Genomic DNA, 14,829 nt, shown 5'->3' with positions numbered 1-14,829 from the left:
GGTCATGTCCCAGTCACCTCACAATCATGGTCACACATGGCCATGGTGTGTTGTGATCATCTCATGGTCATCTCTTGGTCACAATCATCTCATGCTCATGGTCACCTCATAGTCATGGTCATCTCATTGTAATGGTCATCCCATGATCATGGTCATTCCATGGCCATGGTTGTGTCATGACCACAGTCATGGTCATTGCATGGTTATGGTCATTTTATGATCATCTCATGATCAACTCATTTGCCACAATCTTATCATGGTCATCTCTCAGTGGTGTTTGGGTCATGGTCATGGTTATCTTATGACCTCACGCCCATTGCATGGTCATTTCCTGATAGTCATCATCTCATCCTCTCAGTCATCTCATTGTCATGGTCATCTCATGGTCACAATCACATCATGGTAACCTCATGACCATCTCATGTTCACAATGATCTCATGAGCATGGTCATCTCATGGTCATCTCATGGTCATCTCTTGGTCACAGCCATCACATGCTCAAAGTAATCTCACATGCATGGTCATCTCATCATGATGGTCCATGACCATGGCTGTGTCATGGTCACAGTCAGGGTCATTGCATGCTCATGGCCATCTCATGCTCATGGTCATCTCATACTCATGGTCATCTCATACTCATGGTCATCTCATGGTCACAATCACGTCATGGTCATCTCACAGTCAACTCATGGCCAATCATAACATGGTCATTTCATGGTTGTGGTTTTGTCATGGTCAAGGTCATCTCCTGGTCACAGTCATTTCCTGATCACTGTCCTCTCATGGTCAACTCACAGTCACCTGATGGTTACGATCATCTCACATCCATGGTCATGTCATGGTCATGTCATAGCCATGTCATGGCCATGATTCTATTTTGGTCTTCTCGTGTCACGGTCATCTCACTGTAAGGGTCATCTCACAGTCACCTCATGATCATGGTCACACATGGCCATGGCCATCTCAAGGTCATCTCTTGCTCACAATTATCTCATGCTCATGGTCACCTCATAGTCCTGGTTATATTGTTGTAATGGTCATTCCATGGTCCTGGTCATCTCATGATCATGGTCATCTCATGGTCAGTCATCTCATGGCCATTTCATGGTCATGGTCATTTCCTGATCACCATCATCTCATGGTCATGGTCATCTCATTGTAATGGTCATGGTTCTGTCAAGTTCATATCATGGTCATGGTCATCATATGGTCATAGTCATCTCAAGGTCATGGTTGTGTCATGGTCATCTCATGATCATCTTGTGGCCATCTTATGGTCACTATCCTGTCATGGTCTTGATCCTGTCATGATCATGTTGTGGTTATCTCACGGTCATGGTCACCCCATAGTCATCTCAAAATCACCACATGGTCACAATGGTCTCATGGCCATGGTTGTGATGTGGTCATCTCATGGTCATCTCTTGGTCACAATCATCTCATGTTCATAGTTGCCTCATTATGGTCATCTCATGGTCATTGTATCACGACCATGGTCATCTCTTGCTCATCTCATGGTCTTTATGACCCCATGCCCATGGTTAAGTCATGGTCACCTCACAGTCATCTCATTAACTTGATCGCCTCATGGCTGTGTCATGGTCATGAAATGCTCATGGTCATGAAATGCTCACAGTCATCTTGTGGTCATCTTATGGCCATAGTCATGTCACGGCCACAGTCATAGTCATGTCATGGTCATGGTCATTTCCTGAGCACCATCATCTCATGTTCATTGTCGTCTCCTGATCACAATCATCCCATGTTCATGCTCATGCTCCTCTCATGGTCACGATCTCATGCTCATGGCTGTGTTGTGGTCATCTGACTGTCACAGTCCTCTCATGGTCATGATATCTCATGGGCATGGTCACAGTCATGGTCATCACATGGTCATGGTCACCTCACGATCATCTCATGGTCAACTCATGGCCACAATCATATCATGGTTATGCCATGGTAATGGTTGTGTCATGGTCACCTCATGATTGTCTCATGGTCAACTCATGGCCACAATCATATCATGGTTATGCCAGGATCATAGCTGACTCATCTCATGGTCACAGTCACAGCCATCTCATGGTCATGAATAGCAATGGGGAACAAAGACACAAGGACTTCCTTGCTTGCTTCAAAGATCCTTTATTGTAACCAACTGAGCCTTTTTATACTTGAAACATAACCCAAACTTAACAAAACCTAACCCAGACTTAACCAAACCTAACCCAAACTTAACCAAACCTAACCCAAACTTAACAAAACCTAACCCAAACCTAACCAAGCCTGACCCAAACTTAACCAAACTTAACTAAACCGAACCAAGCATGCATTGGCTGTCTGCCACTGTAGTGTCGCTGTTGATGCATTCCTTTACCCAGTCAGCTCTCTGATCATGTGGTGGCCACGCATCTCCCCAGCCAATCACTGCCTCACCCATGAGATGACCACCAGCCCACTCTCGGACCATCTGACCTGCAGCTGAACCCTTCCCAGAGTGCTTTTTGGTGAACAAAAGTGAACGGAAGTGACTGGGATTTAACAAAGGTGGAAAAGGTCCTTATTCTGTAAGAGTTTTTTTATTTCCCACGGTTATGGTCATCACCATCATCTTATGGTCATGGTCACCTCATGGTCATCTCACAGTCACCTCATGGTCACAATCATCTCACAGCCATGGTTGTGTCATGATCATCTCATGGTCTTGATCACCACACAGCTATGGTGTGGTGTGGCACTTCTTGGTCAAGATCATGTCATGGTCACAGTCATGGTCATCTCAAGGCCTTCCATCATTTCATGACCATGGTGGTGTCATGGTTATCTCGTGGTCATCTGTCACGATGTCACGATCATCTTGTGGTTGTCTCATGGTCACAGTCATTTCCTGATCACCATCATCTTATGCTCATGGTCATCCCACTGTAATGGTCATCTCATGATCATGCCATTGTCACCTCATGGTCATCTCATGGCCACAATCACATCAGCGTCACCTCAAGGCCACGGCTGTCTCATGGCCAAGCCATGGTCATCTCTTGGTCCAAATCATCTCATGGTCAGGGTTGTGGTTGTGTCATGGTCATGGTCATCTCCTGGTCATGGTCACAGTTGTGGTCACAGTCATGGTTATCCCATGGTCGTGGTCATCTCAGGGTTGTGTCACTCATGGTCACTCTCATCTCATGGCCATCTTGTGCTTGTGTCATGGCCATGGTCATGGCCAGGGAACCTCTCTGTGATCCCAAGCACCGATTTTGGGACACTCAAGGACACCTGGGGACAGCGAGGCCTGGTCTGACCCCTCCCCCCATCCCACTGCCCCTCCAGGAGCCTGATGTGGCCAAACCCTCCTGGGGATACCTTGGATATGGGACACGGAATGGGAAATGAATCCTGGGGAATGGAGCTGGGTGTGGCTGGCAAGTCCCCACCCTGCTCCTGATGTCCCCAACCCAGTCCTGGTGTCCCCATCCTGCTCCTGGTATCCCCATCTCAGTCCTGGTGTCCCCATCCCACTCCTGGTGTCCCCATCCTGCTCCTGGTGTCTCAAACCTGTTCCTGGTGTCCCTGTCCCAGTCCTGGTGTCCTCACCCTGGTCCTGGTGTCCTCACCCTGCTCCTGGGGTCCCCACCCCAGTTCCTGGGGTCCCCATTCCCATTCCTGCTGTTCCCATCCCTACTGCCAGTGTCCCCATCCCTGTCCCCAGTGTCCCCACTCCCACTCCAGGCTCCCAGAGAGGAACTGCTGGACACTGGAGGAGGAACCCGGATTTCTTGCTCCAAGCAGGATTTCTTGCCCCAAGCAGGATAATTTCACACCAGAAGTAAAGCATCGGGAATATTTGTGGGTTTTGGCTCTAAAACATTGGAAAACAGGAAATCGATCCGTTAGCAAGAGCTGTGGGGTGGGTGGCAGCAGTGGGATGAGCTCTGCTGGCAGCTCTCGGCTTTCCCAGGAACAGGGAAAGGGCCCGATCCAGCTCCATGGATCGCTGAGGCGGCGATTCCTGCCGAGATGAGAGAGGGTCACGGTGTCACCCTGTCCCCATTCCACAGGATGGACCTGGCTGGAGCCGATGGGGAGCAGGAGCTGCTCCAGAATCCCACCTGATCCCACCTCAATCCTCCTCTATCCATACCACCTGATCCTGCTCCATCCATCCCACCTGATCCTGCCACATCCTTCCTGCCCCAATCCTTCTCCGGAATCCCACCTGATCCTGCTTGATCCATTCTGCCCCAGTCCCTCTCTGGAATCCCAACTTGATCCTTCTTCATCCATTCTGTACCAATCCTGCTCCATCCATCCCACCTGATCTTGCCACATCCACCCTGTCCCAATCCCTCTCTGGAATCCCAACCTGATCTTGCCCCAGTCCTGCTCCATCCATCCCACCCAATTCCATACTGAAATCCCTCCCTGATTCCACTCCATCCTCCATCCATCCATCCATCCATCCATCCATCCATCCATCCATCCATCCATCCATCCATCCATGTCATGGGGTAGCTTCACCTTTAAGACAGAGTAAAAAGAGGGGAAGTTGAAGCTACTGGTGGCTGATGGGAGTTTTTCCTCCAGACCAATTATCAGTCATTTCCAAGAATGGACAGCCGTTCTGCCCAGTAAAAAGTGAATTCAACTTGTAAACACCTCCTTAAGAAGTACATTCTGAGCTGTCTCGTTCTCTTTGATTTCCGACTGCTGACCAGGTAACAAGCTCTATCTTGGCTTTCCCCTCCCCCTCCCAGGCCAGAACGAGGCCGCAGGGAAGGGGGGGGGAAGCAGAGCTGGTCAGCCGAGCTTGGTTTTCAGTTTCTGCAGCTGGACTGAAACCTGACACCATGAACTTTTACAGTTTTCTAAGCTTTTAATTCTTTTACTACTTGGATAAACAAACAGATTACTCCTTTTCTTAGAAAAGACAAAGAAAGAGAGACAATCAACATGCAAAAGACATCATAGAACTACTAAAAACAGTGAAGAAAAGAGTTAAGTTTAAATAAGAAGGAGGGAATAAGAAGATGCTTTACAGCTGAAATATCTTTTTGTTACAGCTATAGAGATGGACAGTAATAGTTTAGAAGACTCCTTTAATTCATAACTAGAGTATGGGAGGAATAGAGTATTCAAAGTGTGGACTTTAGAGAAAAGAGAGAGTAGTTGTGATACTGTGAGTTGCTGGAACTTACGAGTGAAGTGAGAATTTTAAAGCCTTAAAGGAGCCAAGGAGATGGCTGTTTTCCAGGAAGGCTCACAGAAACAAATGAAGAAGATTTCTACCTTTGAATAACTTATCCTTAAAAATAGCATCCCTGGACTCATTTGACCCATGCACACCTCGGAGTAGTGTACAATGGGAGGAGTGGACTCTAGAAACTCCATAGATTGGCAGAAAGAGACTTCTGTTTCTCTATGGGGACTGATGAAAAGACTCTAGAAATTGAGACTGTTTTTGACCACCAAGATTCTAAAATTTTTTGTCTCTATGTTGTTATGTGTACAAAGAAATAGTCAAGTAGTGAGAAGTAAAAGGGTTTTCTGAAAGTTTATTCTGGTATTCTTATTCTAGTAGTTTGTTAATAAACTGTCTTTATTCCTTTTAAGTTTTAAGCCTGTTTTGCTCTTATTTTAATCCATATCTCTAGCAAGAAATAAGTAATTTTTTGTTACTAGTTTAAAACCACGACAATCCATCCATCCATCCATCCATCCATCCATCCATCCATCCATCCATCCATCCATCCATCCATCCCACCCAATCCTGCCACATCCACCCTGCCCCAATCCCTCTTGGGAATCCCAACCTGATCCTGCTCCATCCATCTCAACTAATCCCACACTGGAATCCTGCCTTGATCCAGAATCCCACCTGATCCCACCCCATCCCTGCTGCCCCAATCCTGCTCCATTCCTCCAGCTGATTCTTGTCTGGAATGCAGCCACCTGATTCTTGTCTGGAATGCAGCCCTGATCCCTCTCCATCCATTCCACACCAATCCTGCTCCATCCATCCCACCTGATCCTGCTCCAGAATCCAGCACCGATTCCACTCAACAATTCCATCTGATCCTGCTCTGGATCCCTGCTCTGATCCAGAATCCCTCCCTGATCCCAGTCTGTCCATCCTGCCCTGATTCTCCTCTGTAATCCCACCCCAAACCTGCTCCATAAATGTGGTTCAGCCATTCATTTCCATGTCCCTTCCTGCAGAAAGAGAAGATCCGTGAGATTCCAGCATGGATCACACACCGGGATTAACCCCAGGATCCACCCTGGGATGCACAAAGAGGGGATCCAAAGCTGGATCCACCACTGGAACTCACTGGCTGGCGGGTTGTATCCATTCCCGTCCCTCTTCCCTGTGGAAAAACAGCGGGATCAGTGTGGGTGCTGCATTCCCAGAACGGTGCTGGGTGGATCCATGCCCCTTCCCGACCCCCATCCCGTGTGTTACCGGATTGGAGCCTCCAGACACCGAATCCAATGAGGACAAGGACGAGGATGGCAGCAATGACGGACACAGCGATCACCACGGCGAGATTCATGCCAGATGTTGGCTCTGGGAAACGCGGGATAGTGAGGAGGGGAAGCGGAATCCCCATTCCAGAATTCCAAATCCTCAATTCCCACATTCCCAGCCTCACCCCAAGCGAAGATCCCGGGTTCCAGCATTCCGGGATGGTCCACCTGGCACCGGTACTGCTCCCACTCCTCCGGCAGCGCCTCGATCCTGGCCCAGGTGTGGAAGGTACCGTCGCTGTTGGGAACGCTCCTGCCCCACTCTGTCTCCTGATCCCGGATTTCACCCCCCTTCATCCAGTTGACTGCGATGGTGTTGGGATAGAATCCGTACACGTGGCAGGATAGGATCAGTGTCCCGTGTTCCTCTTTCCCGGACACATGGACGTCAGGGACCACTGGAATGGGATAATGGTGGAACTCATGCACGGAATTCCATGGGAATGGGATAGGGGTGAGATCTGACCATGGAATTCTGTGGGAATGGGACTGAGTGAGATCTGCCCATAGAATTCCATGGGAATGGGAATGGGATGCTGGAGATATCCGCCCATGGAATTCTGTGGGAATGGGACTGGGTGAGATCTGCCCATGGAATTCCATGGGAATGGGATGGTGGTGATATCTGCCCATGGAATTCCATGGCAATGGGATTGGGTGAGATCTGCCCATGGAATTCCGTGGGAATGGGAATGGGATGGGGGTGAGATCTGACCATGGAATTCCATGGGAATGGGATGCTGGAGATATCTGCCCATGGCATTCCCACTGGAATGGGATGGAGAAGCACTTTTTGGTCTTTTTCTTGGTCATGAAGGATCTCCCTGAACCCCTCCATCGACAGAGGATTGGATTACTTCGAGGGGCTAAGGAAGGATCTCTTCAGGTGGCGCCCCACGTTGGGCGCCACTCTGTTGCAATCCTTCTCCCTGATGGGACCCCTCTGTCCCACCCCCTGTGGTGAGAGCCTGGTCTCTGGGCACAGGTGGTGGAGGAGGTCCTGGAGTGGATACAACACAGACTCAAAGTATCTAGACACAGGAGGCTCAAACTTGCTGGAATAATCCCGGGTTTATTGTCTGTAGTCCATCCGGGGCAAGAGAGAGAGGGCGAAATGCTCTGGGTCTTATCTCTTATACCAGGGGGCAGGGCTGATTAGGGGATGCAGGGAGGTCACAGCCAATGAGAAGGGGGAAGGGAAAGAAGGTTCTCAGGTAGGAACTAACATTACACAAACCAGAGGTGAGTTTTACCCTTGGGAGGTACCAAGATTTTTAGATGCACTACAACAGGATGGTGGTGATATCCGCCCATGGAATTCCCACAGGAATTATCACGTTCACAAGTCCTCCATTCCCAAATTCCCACCCACCTTTGCGCTCCAGCTCTTTCATCCCGTATCCAATGTATTTCCGGAGCCATTCTGGGCAGACATGTTTCAGGCTATTCTCCCGCCCCTCAGCCACGTTCTCATCTTCCCAGCGCCTCCGTGTGATCTCAGCAGCGTCGTCGGCCGCCACGAAGCTCTTGGATCCCAGCTCAAAGGAGATGAAATCCCGCCCATCGTAGCCGAACCGCTCGGATCCACGGACACTCCCGTCAGACAGGAGGTCACAGCCGGAAAGCAACTGTATGGTGTGGAGACCTGGGGGGGATTGTAACCACAGAGACACATGGAATTGTGTCCCAGCCCCACAGAACCCATCTCAGCCCCACAGATACCATCCCAGCCCCATGGATCCATGTCCCAAAGTCATGGATTTCTATTCCAGCCCCACAGATCCCATCCCAGCCCCAGGGATCCATGTCCCAAAGTCATGGATCTCCATCCCAGCCCCACAATTCCCATCCCAGCCCCAGGGATCCCATCCCAACCCCACAGATCCCATTCCAGCCCTACAGATCCCATTCCAGCCCCATAGATCCATGTCTCAAACCCACAGATCCCATCCCAGCCCCATGGATCCATGTCCTAAAGTCATGGATCTCCATTCCAGCCCACAGATCTCATCCCACCCCCATGGATCCATGTCCCAGCCCCACGGATCCTATTCCAGCCCCACAGATCCCATCTCAGCCCCACAGATCCCATCCCAGTCCATGGATCTCCATCCCAATCCTACAGATCCCATCCCAATCCTACAAATCCCCACAGATCCCCCCACTCACCCCCGCTCTGGTTGTACCGGTGCCGCAGCGTCTTCAGGTCCTCCACACGCACATGCTGGTTCACCTGACAGTTCTGGGTCTGGCGCTCCCAATATCCCGGCTCAGCTCCCTCCTCCATCCACCGCGTCAGCGGCACTTTCCGGCCCCGCTCGCTGTCGTAGCGCGTGAAGGGGATCCCGTCCACCAACCCCAATTCCATGAACTGGGGGACCCCCGGGCTGGGCTCTGACACCGCCACAGACAGGTAACGCAGGGAATGGAGAACTGGGGGGACACGGAGATTTGGGGGGCTGAGGGGGTCATGGATCAATGAAAGGGGAACTGGGAGAGCCGGGAAGGGATTTGGGGATCCTGGGGACAAGGAAAGGATGTCTCCAGGGGTGGGAGAGGTGGGGTGGACAGGAAAGGGCGTGCAGGGGGGTCCCGGTGTCCAGGGGCTCAGGGGGTTCCAGGGTTATGGAACGGGTGTGCAGGGACTGGGAGAGGTGGGGTGGGGGGTCCAGCAGGTCCCTGTGCCCAGGAAAGGGGGTCCAGGGGTCCCCAGTGTCAAGGAAAGGGGTCACGAGGTGGGGATGGCTGGAATGGGGGGCTCGGGGGTCCTTGATGCAGAGGAATGGGGGGGTGAGAGCTGAGAAAAACAGGAATGGGGGTCTGGGGGTGTCTCAAGGTGAAGGAAAAGGGGGGGCTGGGGACTGGGAAAGGCGGGATGGATGGGAAAGGGGGTGCGGGGGGGGGTTGGTACAGGATAAGGGAGTGCAGGGGAGGTCCCAGTGCCTGAGACTGAAAATTCAGGGCTCAGAATCCTCCCTGGGACCCTCCACGGCCCCCCAGGGACCGTCCCGGACCCCCTGGAACCCCTCAGTAGGACGAACAGGGGGTGGAGAACTGGGGGGACGCAGAGATTTGGGGGTCAGGAAGCGGAACCAGGAGAGCCGGGAATGGTCCAAGGTTCAAAGAAGGGGCTGGGAGAGGCGCGATGGGGGATCCAGGGGGTCCCTGTGACCACGAAAGGGGGTCCAGGGGTCCCTGGGGTTGAGGAGAGCGGGGTCTGGGAGCTGGGAAAGGCAGGAATGGGGGTCCAGGGGGTCCCTGGGTGACGGGAAAGGGGGGCTGGGGCGGGGAGAGGCGGGCGGATCCCGGGGACGCAGTTTGGGAGAAAGGAAAGAGAAAGTGACCGAGGGAACGCGGTGGGGGGAGGGGACGGGGGGAAAGGGGAATTCCAGGGAGTTCATCCGGACCCCACTGGATCCCTGCTGAGACCCCCGAGACCCCTGGGACCCTCTGGGACCCCGTTTCGGGAAGCGGCGGGAGTGGAAAATGGGGTGGAGACGGAAATTTCGGAGATACGGAGAGTCCAAACGCCAAAGAAAACGACGGGTCTGGGGTCTGGGAAAAACGCGATGCCCGGGAATAGGGTGCAGGGGGGTCCCAGAGCACTGGCGGGGGTGCGGGGGGGTCCCAGTCCAGGATTAGGGGGTGCAGGGGGTTCCCAGTGCCCGGGAATTGGGGTTCAGGGGGGTGCCGGTTCCAGATGAGGGGGTACACGGGGGTCCCGGTGCTGGGAAAGGGGATTGAGGGGGGGTCACAGGACCCAAAATGGGACTCAGGGGGGTTCACCTGCCCGGGAATGGAAGTTCAGGGGGTTCCTGGTACCCGGAAATGGAAGTTCAGGGTGGTCCCGCTGTCCGGGAATTGCGGCTCAGAGTGGTTCCGGTTTCGGAGGGGTCCCACTCACCTCTTGTCGGGCCGCCCGGGTCCCCCAGGATCCCCTGCAGCCCCAAGAGGAGCCCCAGAGGCAGCGCTGGACCCATGGAGCTGCTCCGCTGCGGCCCCGGTCACAGCTCTGGCCCCGCCCACAGAGCCGCCTCCTGCCCCGCCATTGGCGCCGCTATTTCCTGTTCCCCAATGGCAGCCCGATGTGTCAGTGACGTCACCGGGCGCCGGGCAGATCCCGGGTTCTCAGGTTAGGACGCGGAAGAGGACGAGCCCGAGGCAGGGCTGGGGGGAGGGGACGGGGGAATTCCAGAGAATTCCTCTGGATCCCCCTGGATCCCTCTGGATCCCTCTGGATCCCCGCTGCGGCCGCCCTGGAGCCCTCTGGGAACCACCTGGGACCCCCTGGAACCCCGCTTGAGAAAGCGCCGGATGCGGAGAACTGAGGTGACACGGAAATTTGGGGGATCTGGGGGTGCAAAGGTGAAGGAAAAGGGCGGCTCGGGGGTCTGGGAAGGGCGGGGTGCCCGGGAACGGGGGGCGGGGGGTCCCAGAACACGGGAAGGGGCTCCAGGAGGGGGTTCCAGTCCCGGATAAGGAGGTGCAGGGGGTCCCCATGCCCAGGAACGGAGGTTCAGGGGGTCCCGGGGTCAAGGAAAAGTGGGGGCTGGGGTCTCCGAGAGGGGGAGGGGCGGGAAAGGGGGTGGGGGGGTACTGGAGATGGGGCTGCAGGGGGATCCCCGTGCTGGATATGGGGGTACAGGGGGGTGCCAGTGTGCGAGGATGGAGGGTTTGGGAGGGCTCCAGTCCCGGGTACGGGGGTGCACGGGGGTCCTGGTGCAGCGGAATGGGGGTTCAGGGAGTCCCGGTGCTGCATAAGGGGATGCAGGGGGGTCCCGATGCACAGGAAATGGGGTTCGGGGGGGGGGGGGGTCCCTTCCTGGTCATCGGGGTTCAGAGGGTCCCGGTGCCAGATAATGGCGTGGTGGGGATCCGGTGCTGGGAAAGGGGGTGCAGGGGGGTTCCCTTTCCCAGGAATGGGGGCCTTAGGGGGTCCTGGTGCAGCGGAATGGGGATTCAGGGGGTCCCAGTGCCCAGGAAATGGGGTTCATGGGGGGTCCCTTCCCATGTTCCGGGGTTCAAGGGGTCCCAGTGCCTGAAAATGGAGGTTCAGGGGGGTCCCGGTGCCGAAGAAATGGGGGTTCCGGGAGGTTTCCGTGCCCGAGAATGGGGGTTCAGGGGGTTCCAGGTTCCAGATAAGGGGGTGCAGGGGTTTTTGGGGCCGGGGAAGGGGGTACAGGGGCATCCCGGTGCCCCGAAATGAACGTTCAAGGGGGTCTCTGTGCCCAGGAAGGGGGGTTCGCCCGGAAATGGAAGTGCAGGGGTTCCCGGTGCCCAGGAATTGCGGCTCAGGGGGGTCCCGGTGCCGGGGGCAGTCCCCGGTCCCCGGGCAGATCCCGGTGCCGCAGCTTGGGAGACGCGAAAGTGACCGGGAGAGCGCGGGGAGGGGACAGAGGAAACCCTGGGAATTCCCCTGAATCCCCCCTGGGATCACCCAGGACCCCCCACAGGACGCGCAGGGGGTGGAGAACTGGGGGGACGCAGAGATTTGGGGGTTTGGGGGCGTCCAAAGGTCAGGAAGCGAAACCGAGAAAGCCGGGAATGGTCCAAGGTTCAAGGAAGGGGCTGGGAGAGGCGCGATGGGGGATCCAGGGGGTCCCTGTGACCACGAAAGGGGGTCCAGGGGTCCCTGGGGTTGAGGAGAGCGGGGTCTGGGAGCTGGGAAAGGCAGGAATGGGGGTCCAGGGGGTCCCTGGGTGACGGGAAAGGGGGGCTGGGGCGGGGAGAGGCGGGCGGATCCCGGGGACGCAGTTTGGGAGAAAGGAAAGTGACCGAGGGAACGCGGTGGGGGGAGGGGACGGGGGGAAAGGGGAATTCCAGGGAGTTCATCCGGACCCCACTGGATCCCTGCTGAGACCCCCTGAGACCCCTGGGACCCTCTGGGACCCCGTTTCGGGAAGCGGCGGGAGTGGAAAACGGGGTGGAGACGGAAATTTCGGAGATCCGGGGGTCCAAAAGCCGAGGAAAAGGGCGGGTCTCGGGTCTGGGAAAAGCCGAATGCCCGGGAATTGGGGTTCAGGGGGGTGCCGGTTCCAGATGAGGGGGTACACGGGGGTCCCGGTGCTGGGAAAGGGGATTGAGGGGGGTCACAGGACCCAAAATGGGACTCAGGGGGGTTCCCCTGCCCAGGAATGGAGGTTTAGGGTGTTCTCGGTGTTGGAGTCTGAAATACAGACCGTGTGCCCTTGCTTTTAATGTTTAGTTCTGGGATTCAAGAGAACACTGAATTTCATATTATATGAAATTCATGAGCATGTTTTCATAGTGATACATGAAAACAAATGTTAAAGTTAGATAAGAAAAGTAGGTGTGTAGATTAGAAAGCTTCTTAAATCACTGGGTGAAAAAGTAGTTTAGAGAACAGGAGACAAGATGGAGGATTTAGGGTGTTGTCTCTTGTCCTTCTTCTTTCTTCTTCATGTTCTTTTCCTAGAGGTTTTTGGGTAGTAGTTAGTAATTGGATAGAAAATGCCGCAGTGCATCACAAAGGTGATGGGTCATTGGGTCATTAAGAAAAATAATATACGTGCCTATTGTTAATTGGATAAAAATAGGTATAAAGATAAAAGAGCTGCGTAGTTCGGGGCCATTTTGTGTATCAGACATGAAGTGTGCCACAAGGCCTTGTTTGTACCATCAGAAGAAAGAAATGTACCAAATTGCAAAGATTAACCTTGTAACCAGCCTAGAGAGACCTGTTAAGTTCTGTAAGGATCCTGCAATAAACACGAGAAACAAGATTCTAACCAGCTCGAGAGTTTACTTCAAATAATGAGAATTGAGATAAGTGGAACTCCCCACGAGGGAGGATCCCAGAAGAATTCAGCCCAGAGGAGGCTGGGGAATTAGAGAAGAACTGTATTCACAGAGAATTCAGCCCAGAGAAGGCTGGGGAACTATAGAAAGCTGTATTCACAGAAAGTTCAGCCCAGAGGAGGCTGGGAGACTAGAGAAAAGATATATCCACAGAGAACAGAGCCCAAAGGAGGCAAAGAAAAGAGAGACAGAGGTAACAGGAGGAGCTGGAAGGAGATTGGGCATTGGAAAGCAGGGATTGGGATGAGGTTGGTTGTGCTGGGAAGAGACTGGGAGGGTTCCTGATGAGTCCTGGTGGGGCTGGGAAGGGACTGGGAGAGGGTTTGGGGGTCCTGGGGCAGTGGGGAGAAATTGGCAGGGGGCTGTGGGATCCTGAGAGGAACAGGAGGGGCTCTGGTGGGTCCTGGGGAGGCCGGGAAGAGACTGGCAGTGATTTAGCAAAACAATGATATTGACCTGTTATCAATATCAATCTGTTAATGGACAAAAAACCTCTCCAACAGTTTAAAGTTACAAAGTGGATGTTTAATCACAGCACTGGGCGAGTGCAGGAGTCACCCCTTAATACGCACTGCAAGTTGACAAAAGATTCCAGTGTCTATTTATTTACAAAAGTCTTAAATATCCAAAATACTAATACATAAGTATAATGTTAACACCTCCCGTGCTCCACTTTGGATTAAAATGCATAGTAATCAGTTTAAAATGTCATTACACCTGCGTTGTTGGCTGTGTAATTTGAGGAGGGGGTCGTTTTGGTGAGGCAGGGTCATCAAGAGATGAAGGAAAACCGCTCTTCCTCACTCTCACCTTTCTACCTTTACAATGGCTGACATTACAAATGACATTTGGTACAACTCCAGTTTCCTCCCTTGTGACGTTTAAATGGGTTTCCAGATGTAAGGTCTGTGATCTTCCTGAACCCATTGATCAGTTTCTCTTCTCTCATTATAAGTACAGCTGAACAAACATACAATGAAAAGTAATTTTTTACCTAAGACCAAGATTCATTACCTCAAATCCTGCTTCTCACTTAGTCATTAACTTGAACTAGTTCCAGCAAGGCCTATCTCTAGCTAAGATCTCCAATTTTTCTAAAATTCTTAATTGTTTAAAATTAGTGACTCCAAAGGAGGTTTCAGAGGGTCCTGGCTGGGCTGGGGGAGACTGGGAGGGTGCTTGGAGGGGCTTGGGGTGTCTGTGAAAGGTTTTGGAGGTCCTGTATTTTGCAGATGCCCCAGGGATGCCATGAAACGCCACCCACAGCAAGATGCCGAGGGGATCGGGGAATCCATGTTGGGCTTTGTCTTCCTGGTACTGGGGTTCAGCTTCTGCCTGTGCAGGAAGGTGAGGGGGGATCCCAGGGGTCGTGTCCTCCCCCCCACAGAGCGTGTGTGCTCCCCTCTGGGCCCCCCAAGCCCGGTGTCACCCCCTTTTCTCTGCCCACACAGCTCCTGAGGCAAAAGGTTCTCGAGGACTGAAAGTCAA

General features: G+C 53.3%; 1 protein-coding gene and 1 pseudogene across 1 annotated transcript; both read right to left on the bottom strand.

The window, feature by feature from the left end:
* Window positions 1-14,829, bottom strand: part of LOC131588452 (zinc finger protein 208-like) — a 443,404-nt pseudogene that overhangs the window by 412,231 nt on the left and 16,344 nt on the right.
* On the bottom strand, window positions 2,229-10,502 carry LOC131588560 (class I histocompatibility antigen, F10 alpha chain-like). Its single transcript, XM_058857499.1, has 8 exons — window positions 10,427-10,502; window positions 8,692-8,955; window positions 7,895-8,167; window positions 6,648-6,920; window positions 6,458-6,562; window positions 6,327-6,362; window positions 6,164-6,207; window positions 2,229-4,006 (listed from the first exon to the last, which is right to left on the bottom strand). The coding sequence occupies exons 1-7, from the start codon at window positions 10,500-10,502 to the stop codon at window positions 6,182-6,184; spliced, it is 1,053 nt and encodes a 350-aa protein (XP_058713482.1). The 3' UTR covers window positions 2,229-4,006; window positions 6,164-6,181.

Source organism: Poecile atricapillus, chromosome 26, assembly GCF_030490865.1.
Source record: "Poecile atricapillus isolate bPoeAtr1 chromosome 26, bPoeAtr1.hap1, whole genome shotgun sequence".
In the NCBI taxonomy this organism is placed as follows: domain Eukaryota; kingdom Metazoa; phylum Chordata; class Aves; order Passeriformes; family Paridae; genus Poecile; species Poecile atricapillus.
This window is presented reverse-complemented; position numbering and strand designations above follow the sequence as displayed.

What these genes read in the sequence shown, in the direction of transcription:
- LOC131588560 (XM_058857499.1), bottom strand. Translation starts at nt 10,502, where the DNA reads ATGGGTCCAGCGCTGCCTCTGGGGCTCCTCTTGGGGCTGCAGGGGATC. An exon ending in CCGGTACAACCAGAGCGGGG is followed by an intron (nt 8,168 to 8,691) that starts GTGAGTGGGGGG and finishes AATCCCCCCCAG; the next exon opens with GTCTCCACACCATACAGTTG. An exon ending in GAAAGAGCTGGAGCGCAAAG is followed by an intron (nt 6,921 to 7,894) that starts GTGGGTGGGAAT and finishes ATCCCATTCCAG; the next exon opens with TGGTCCCTGACGTCCATGTG.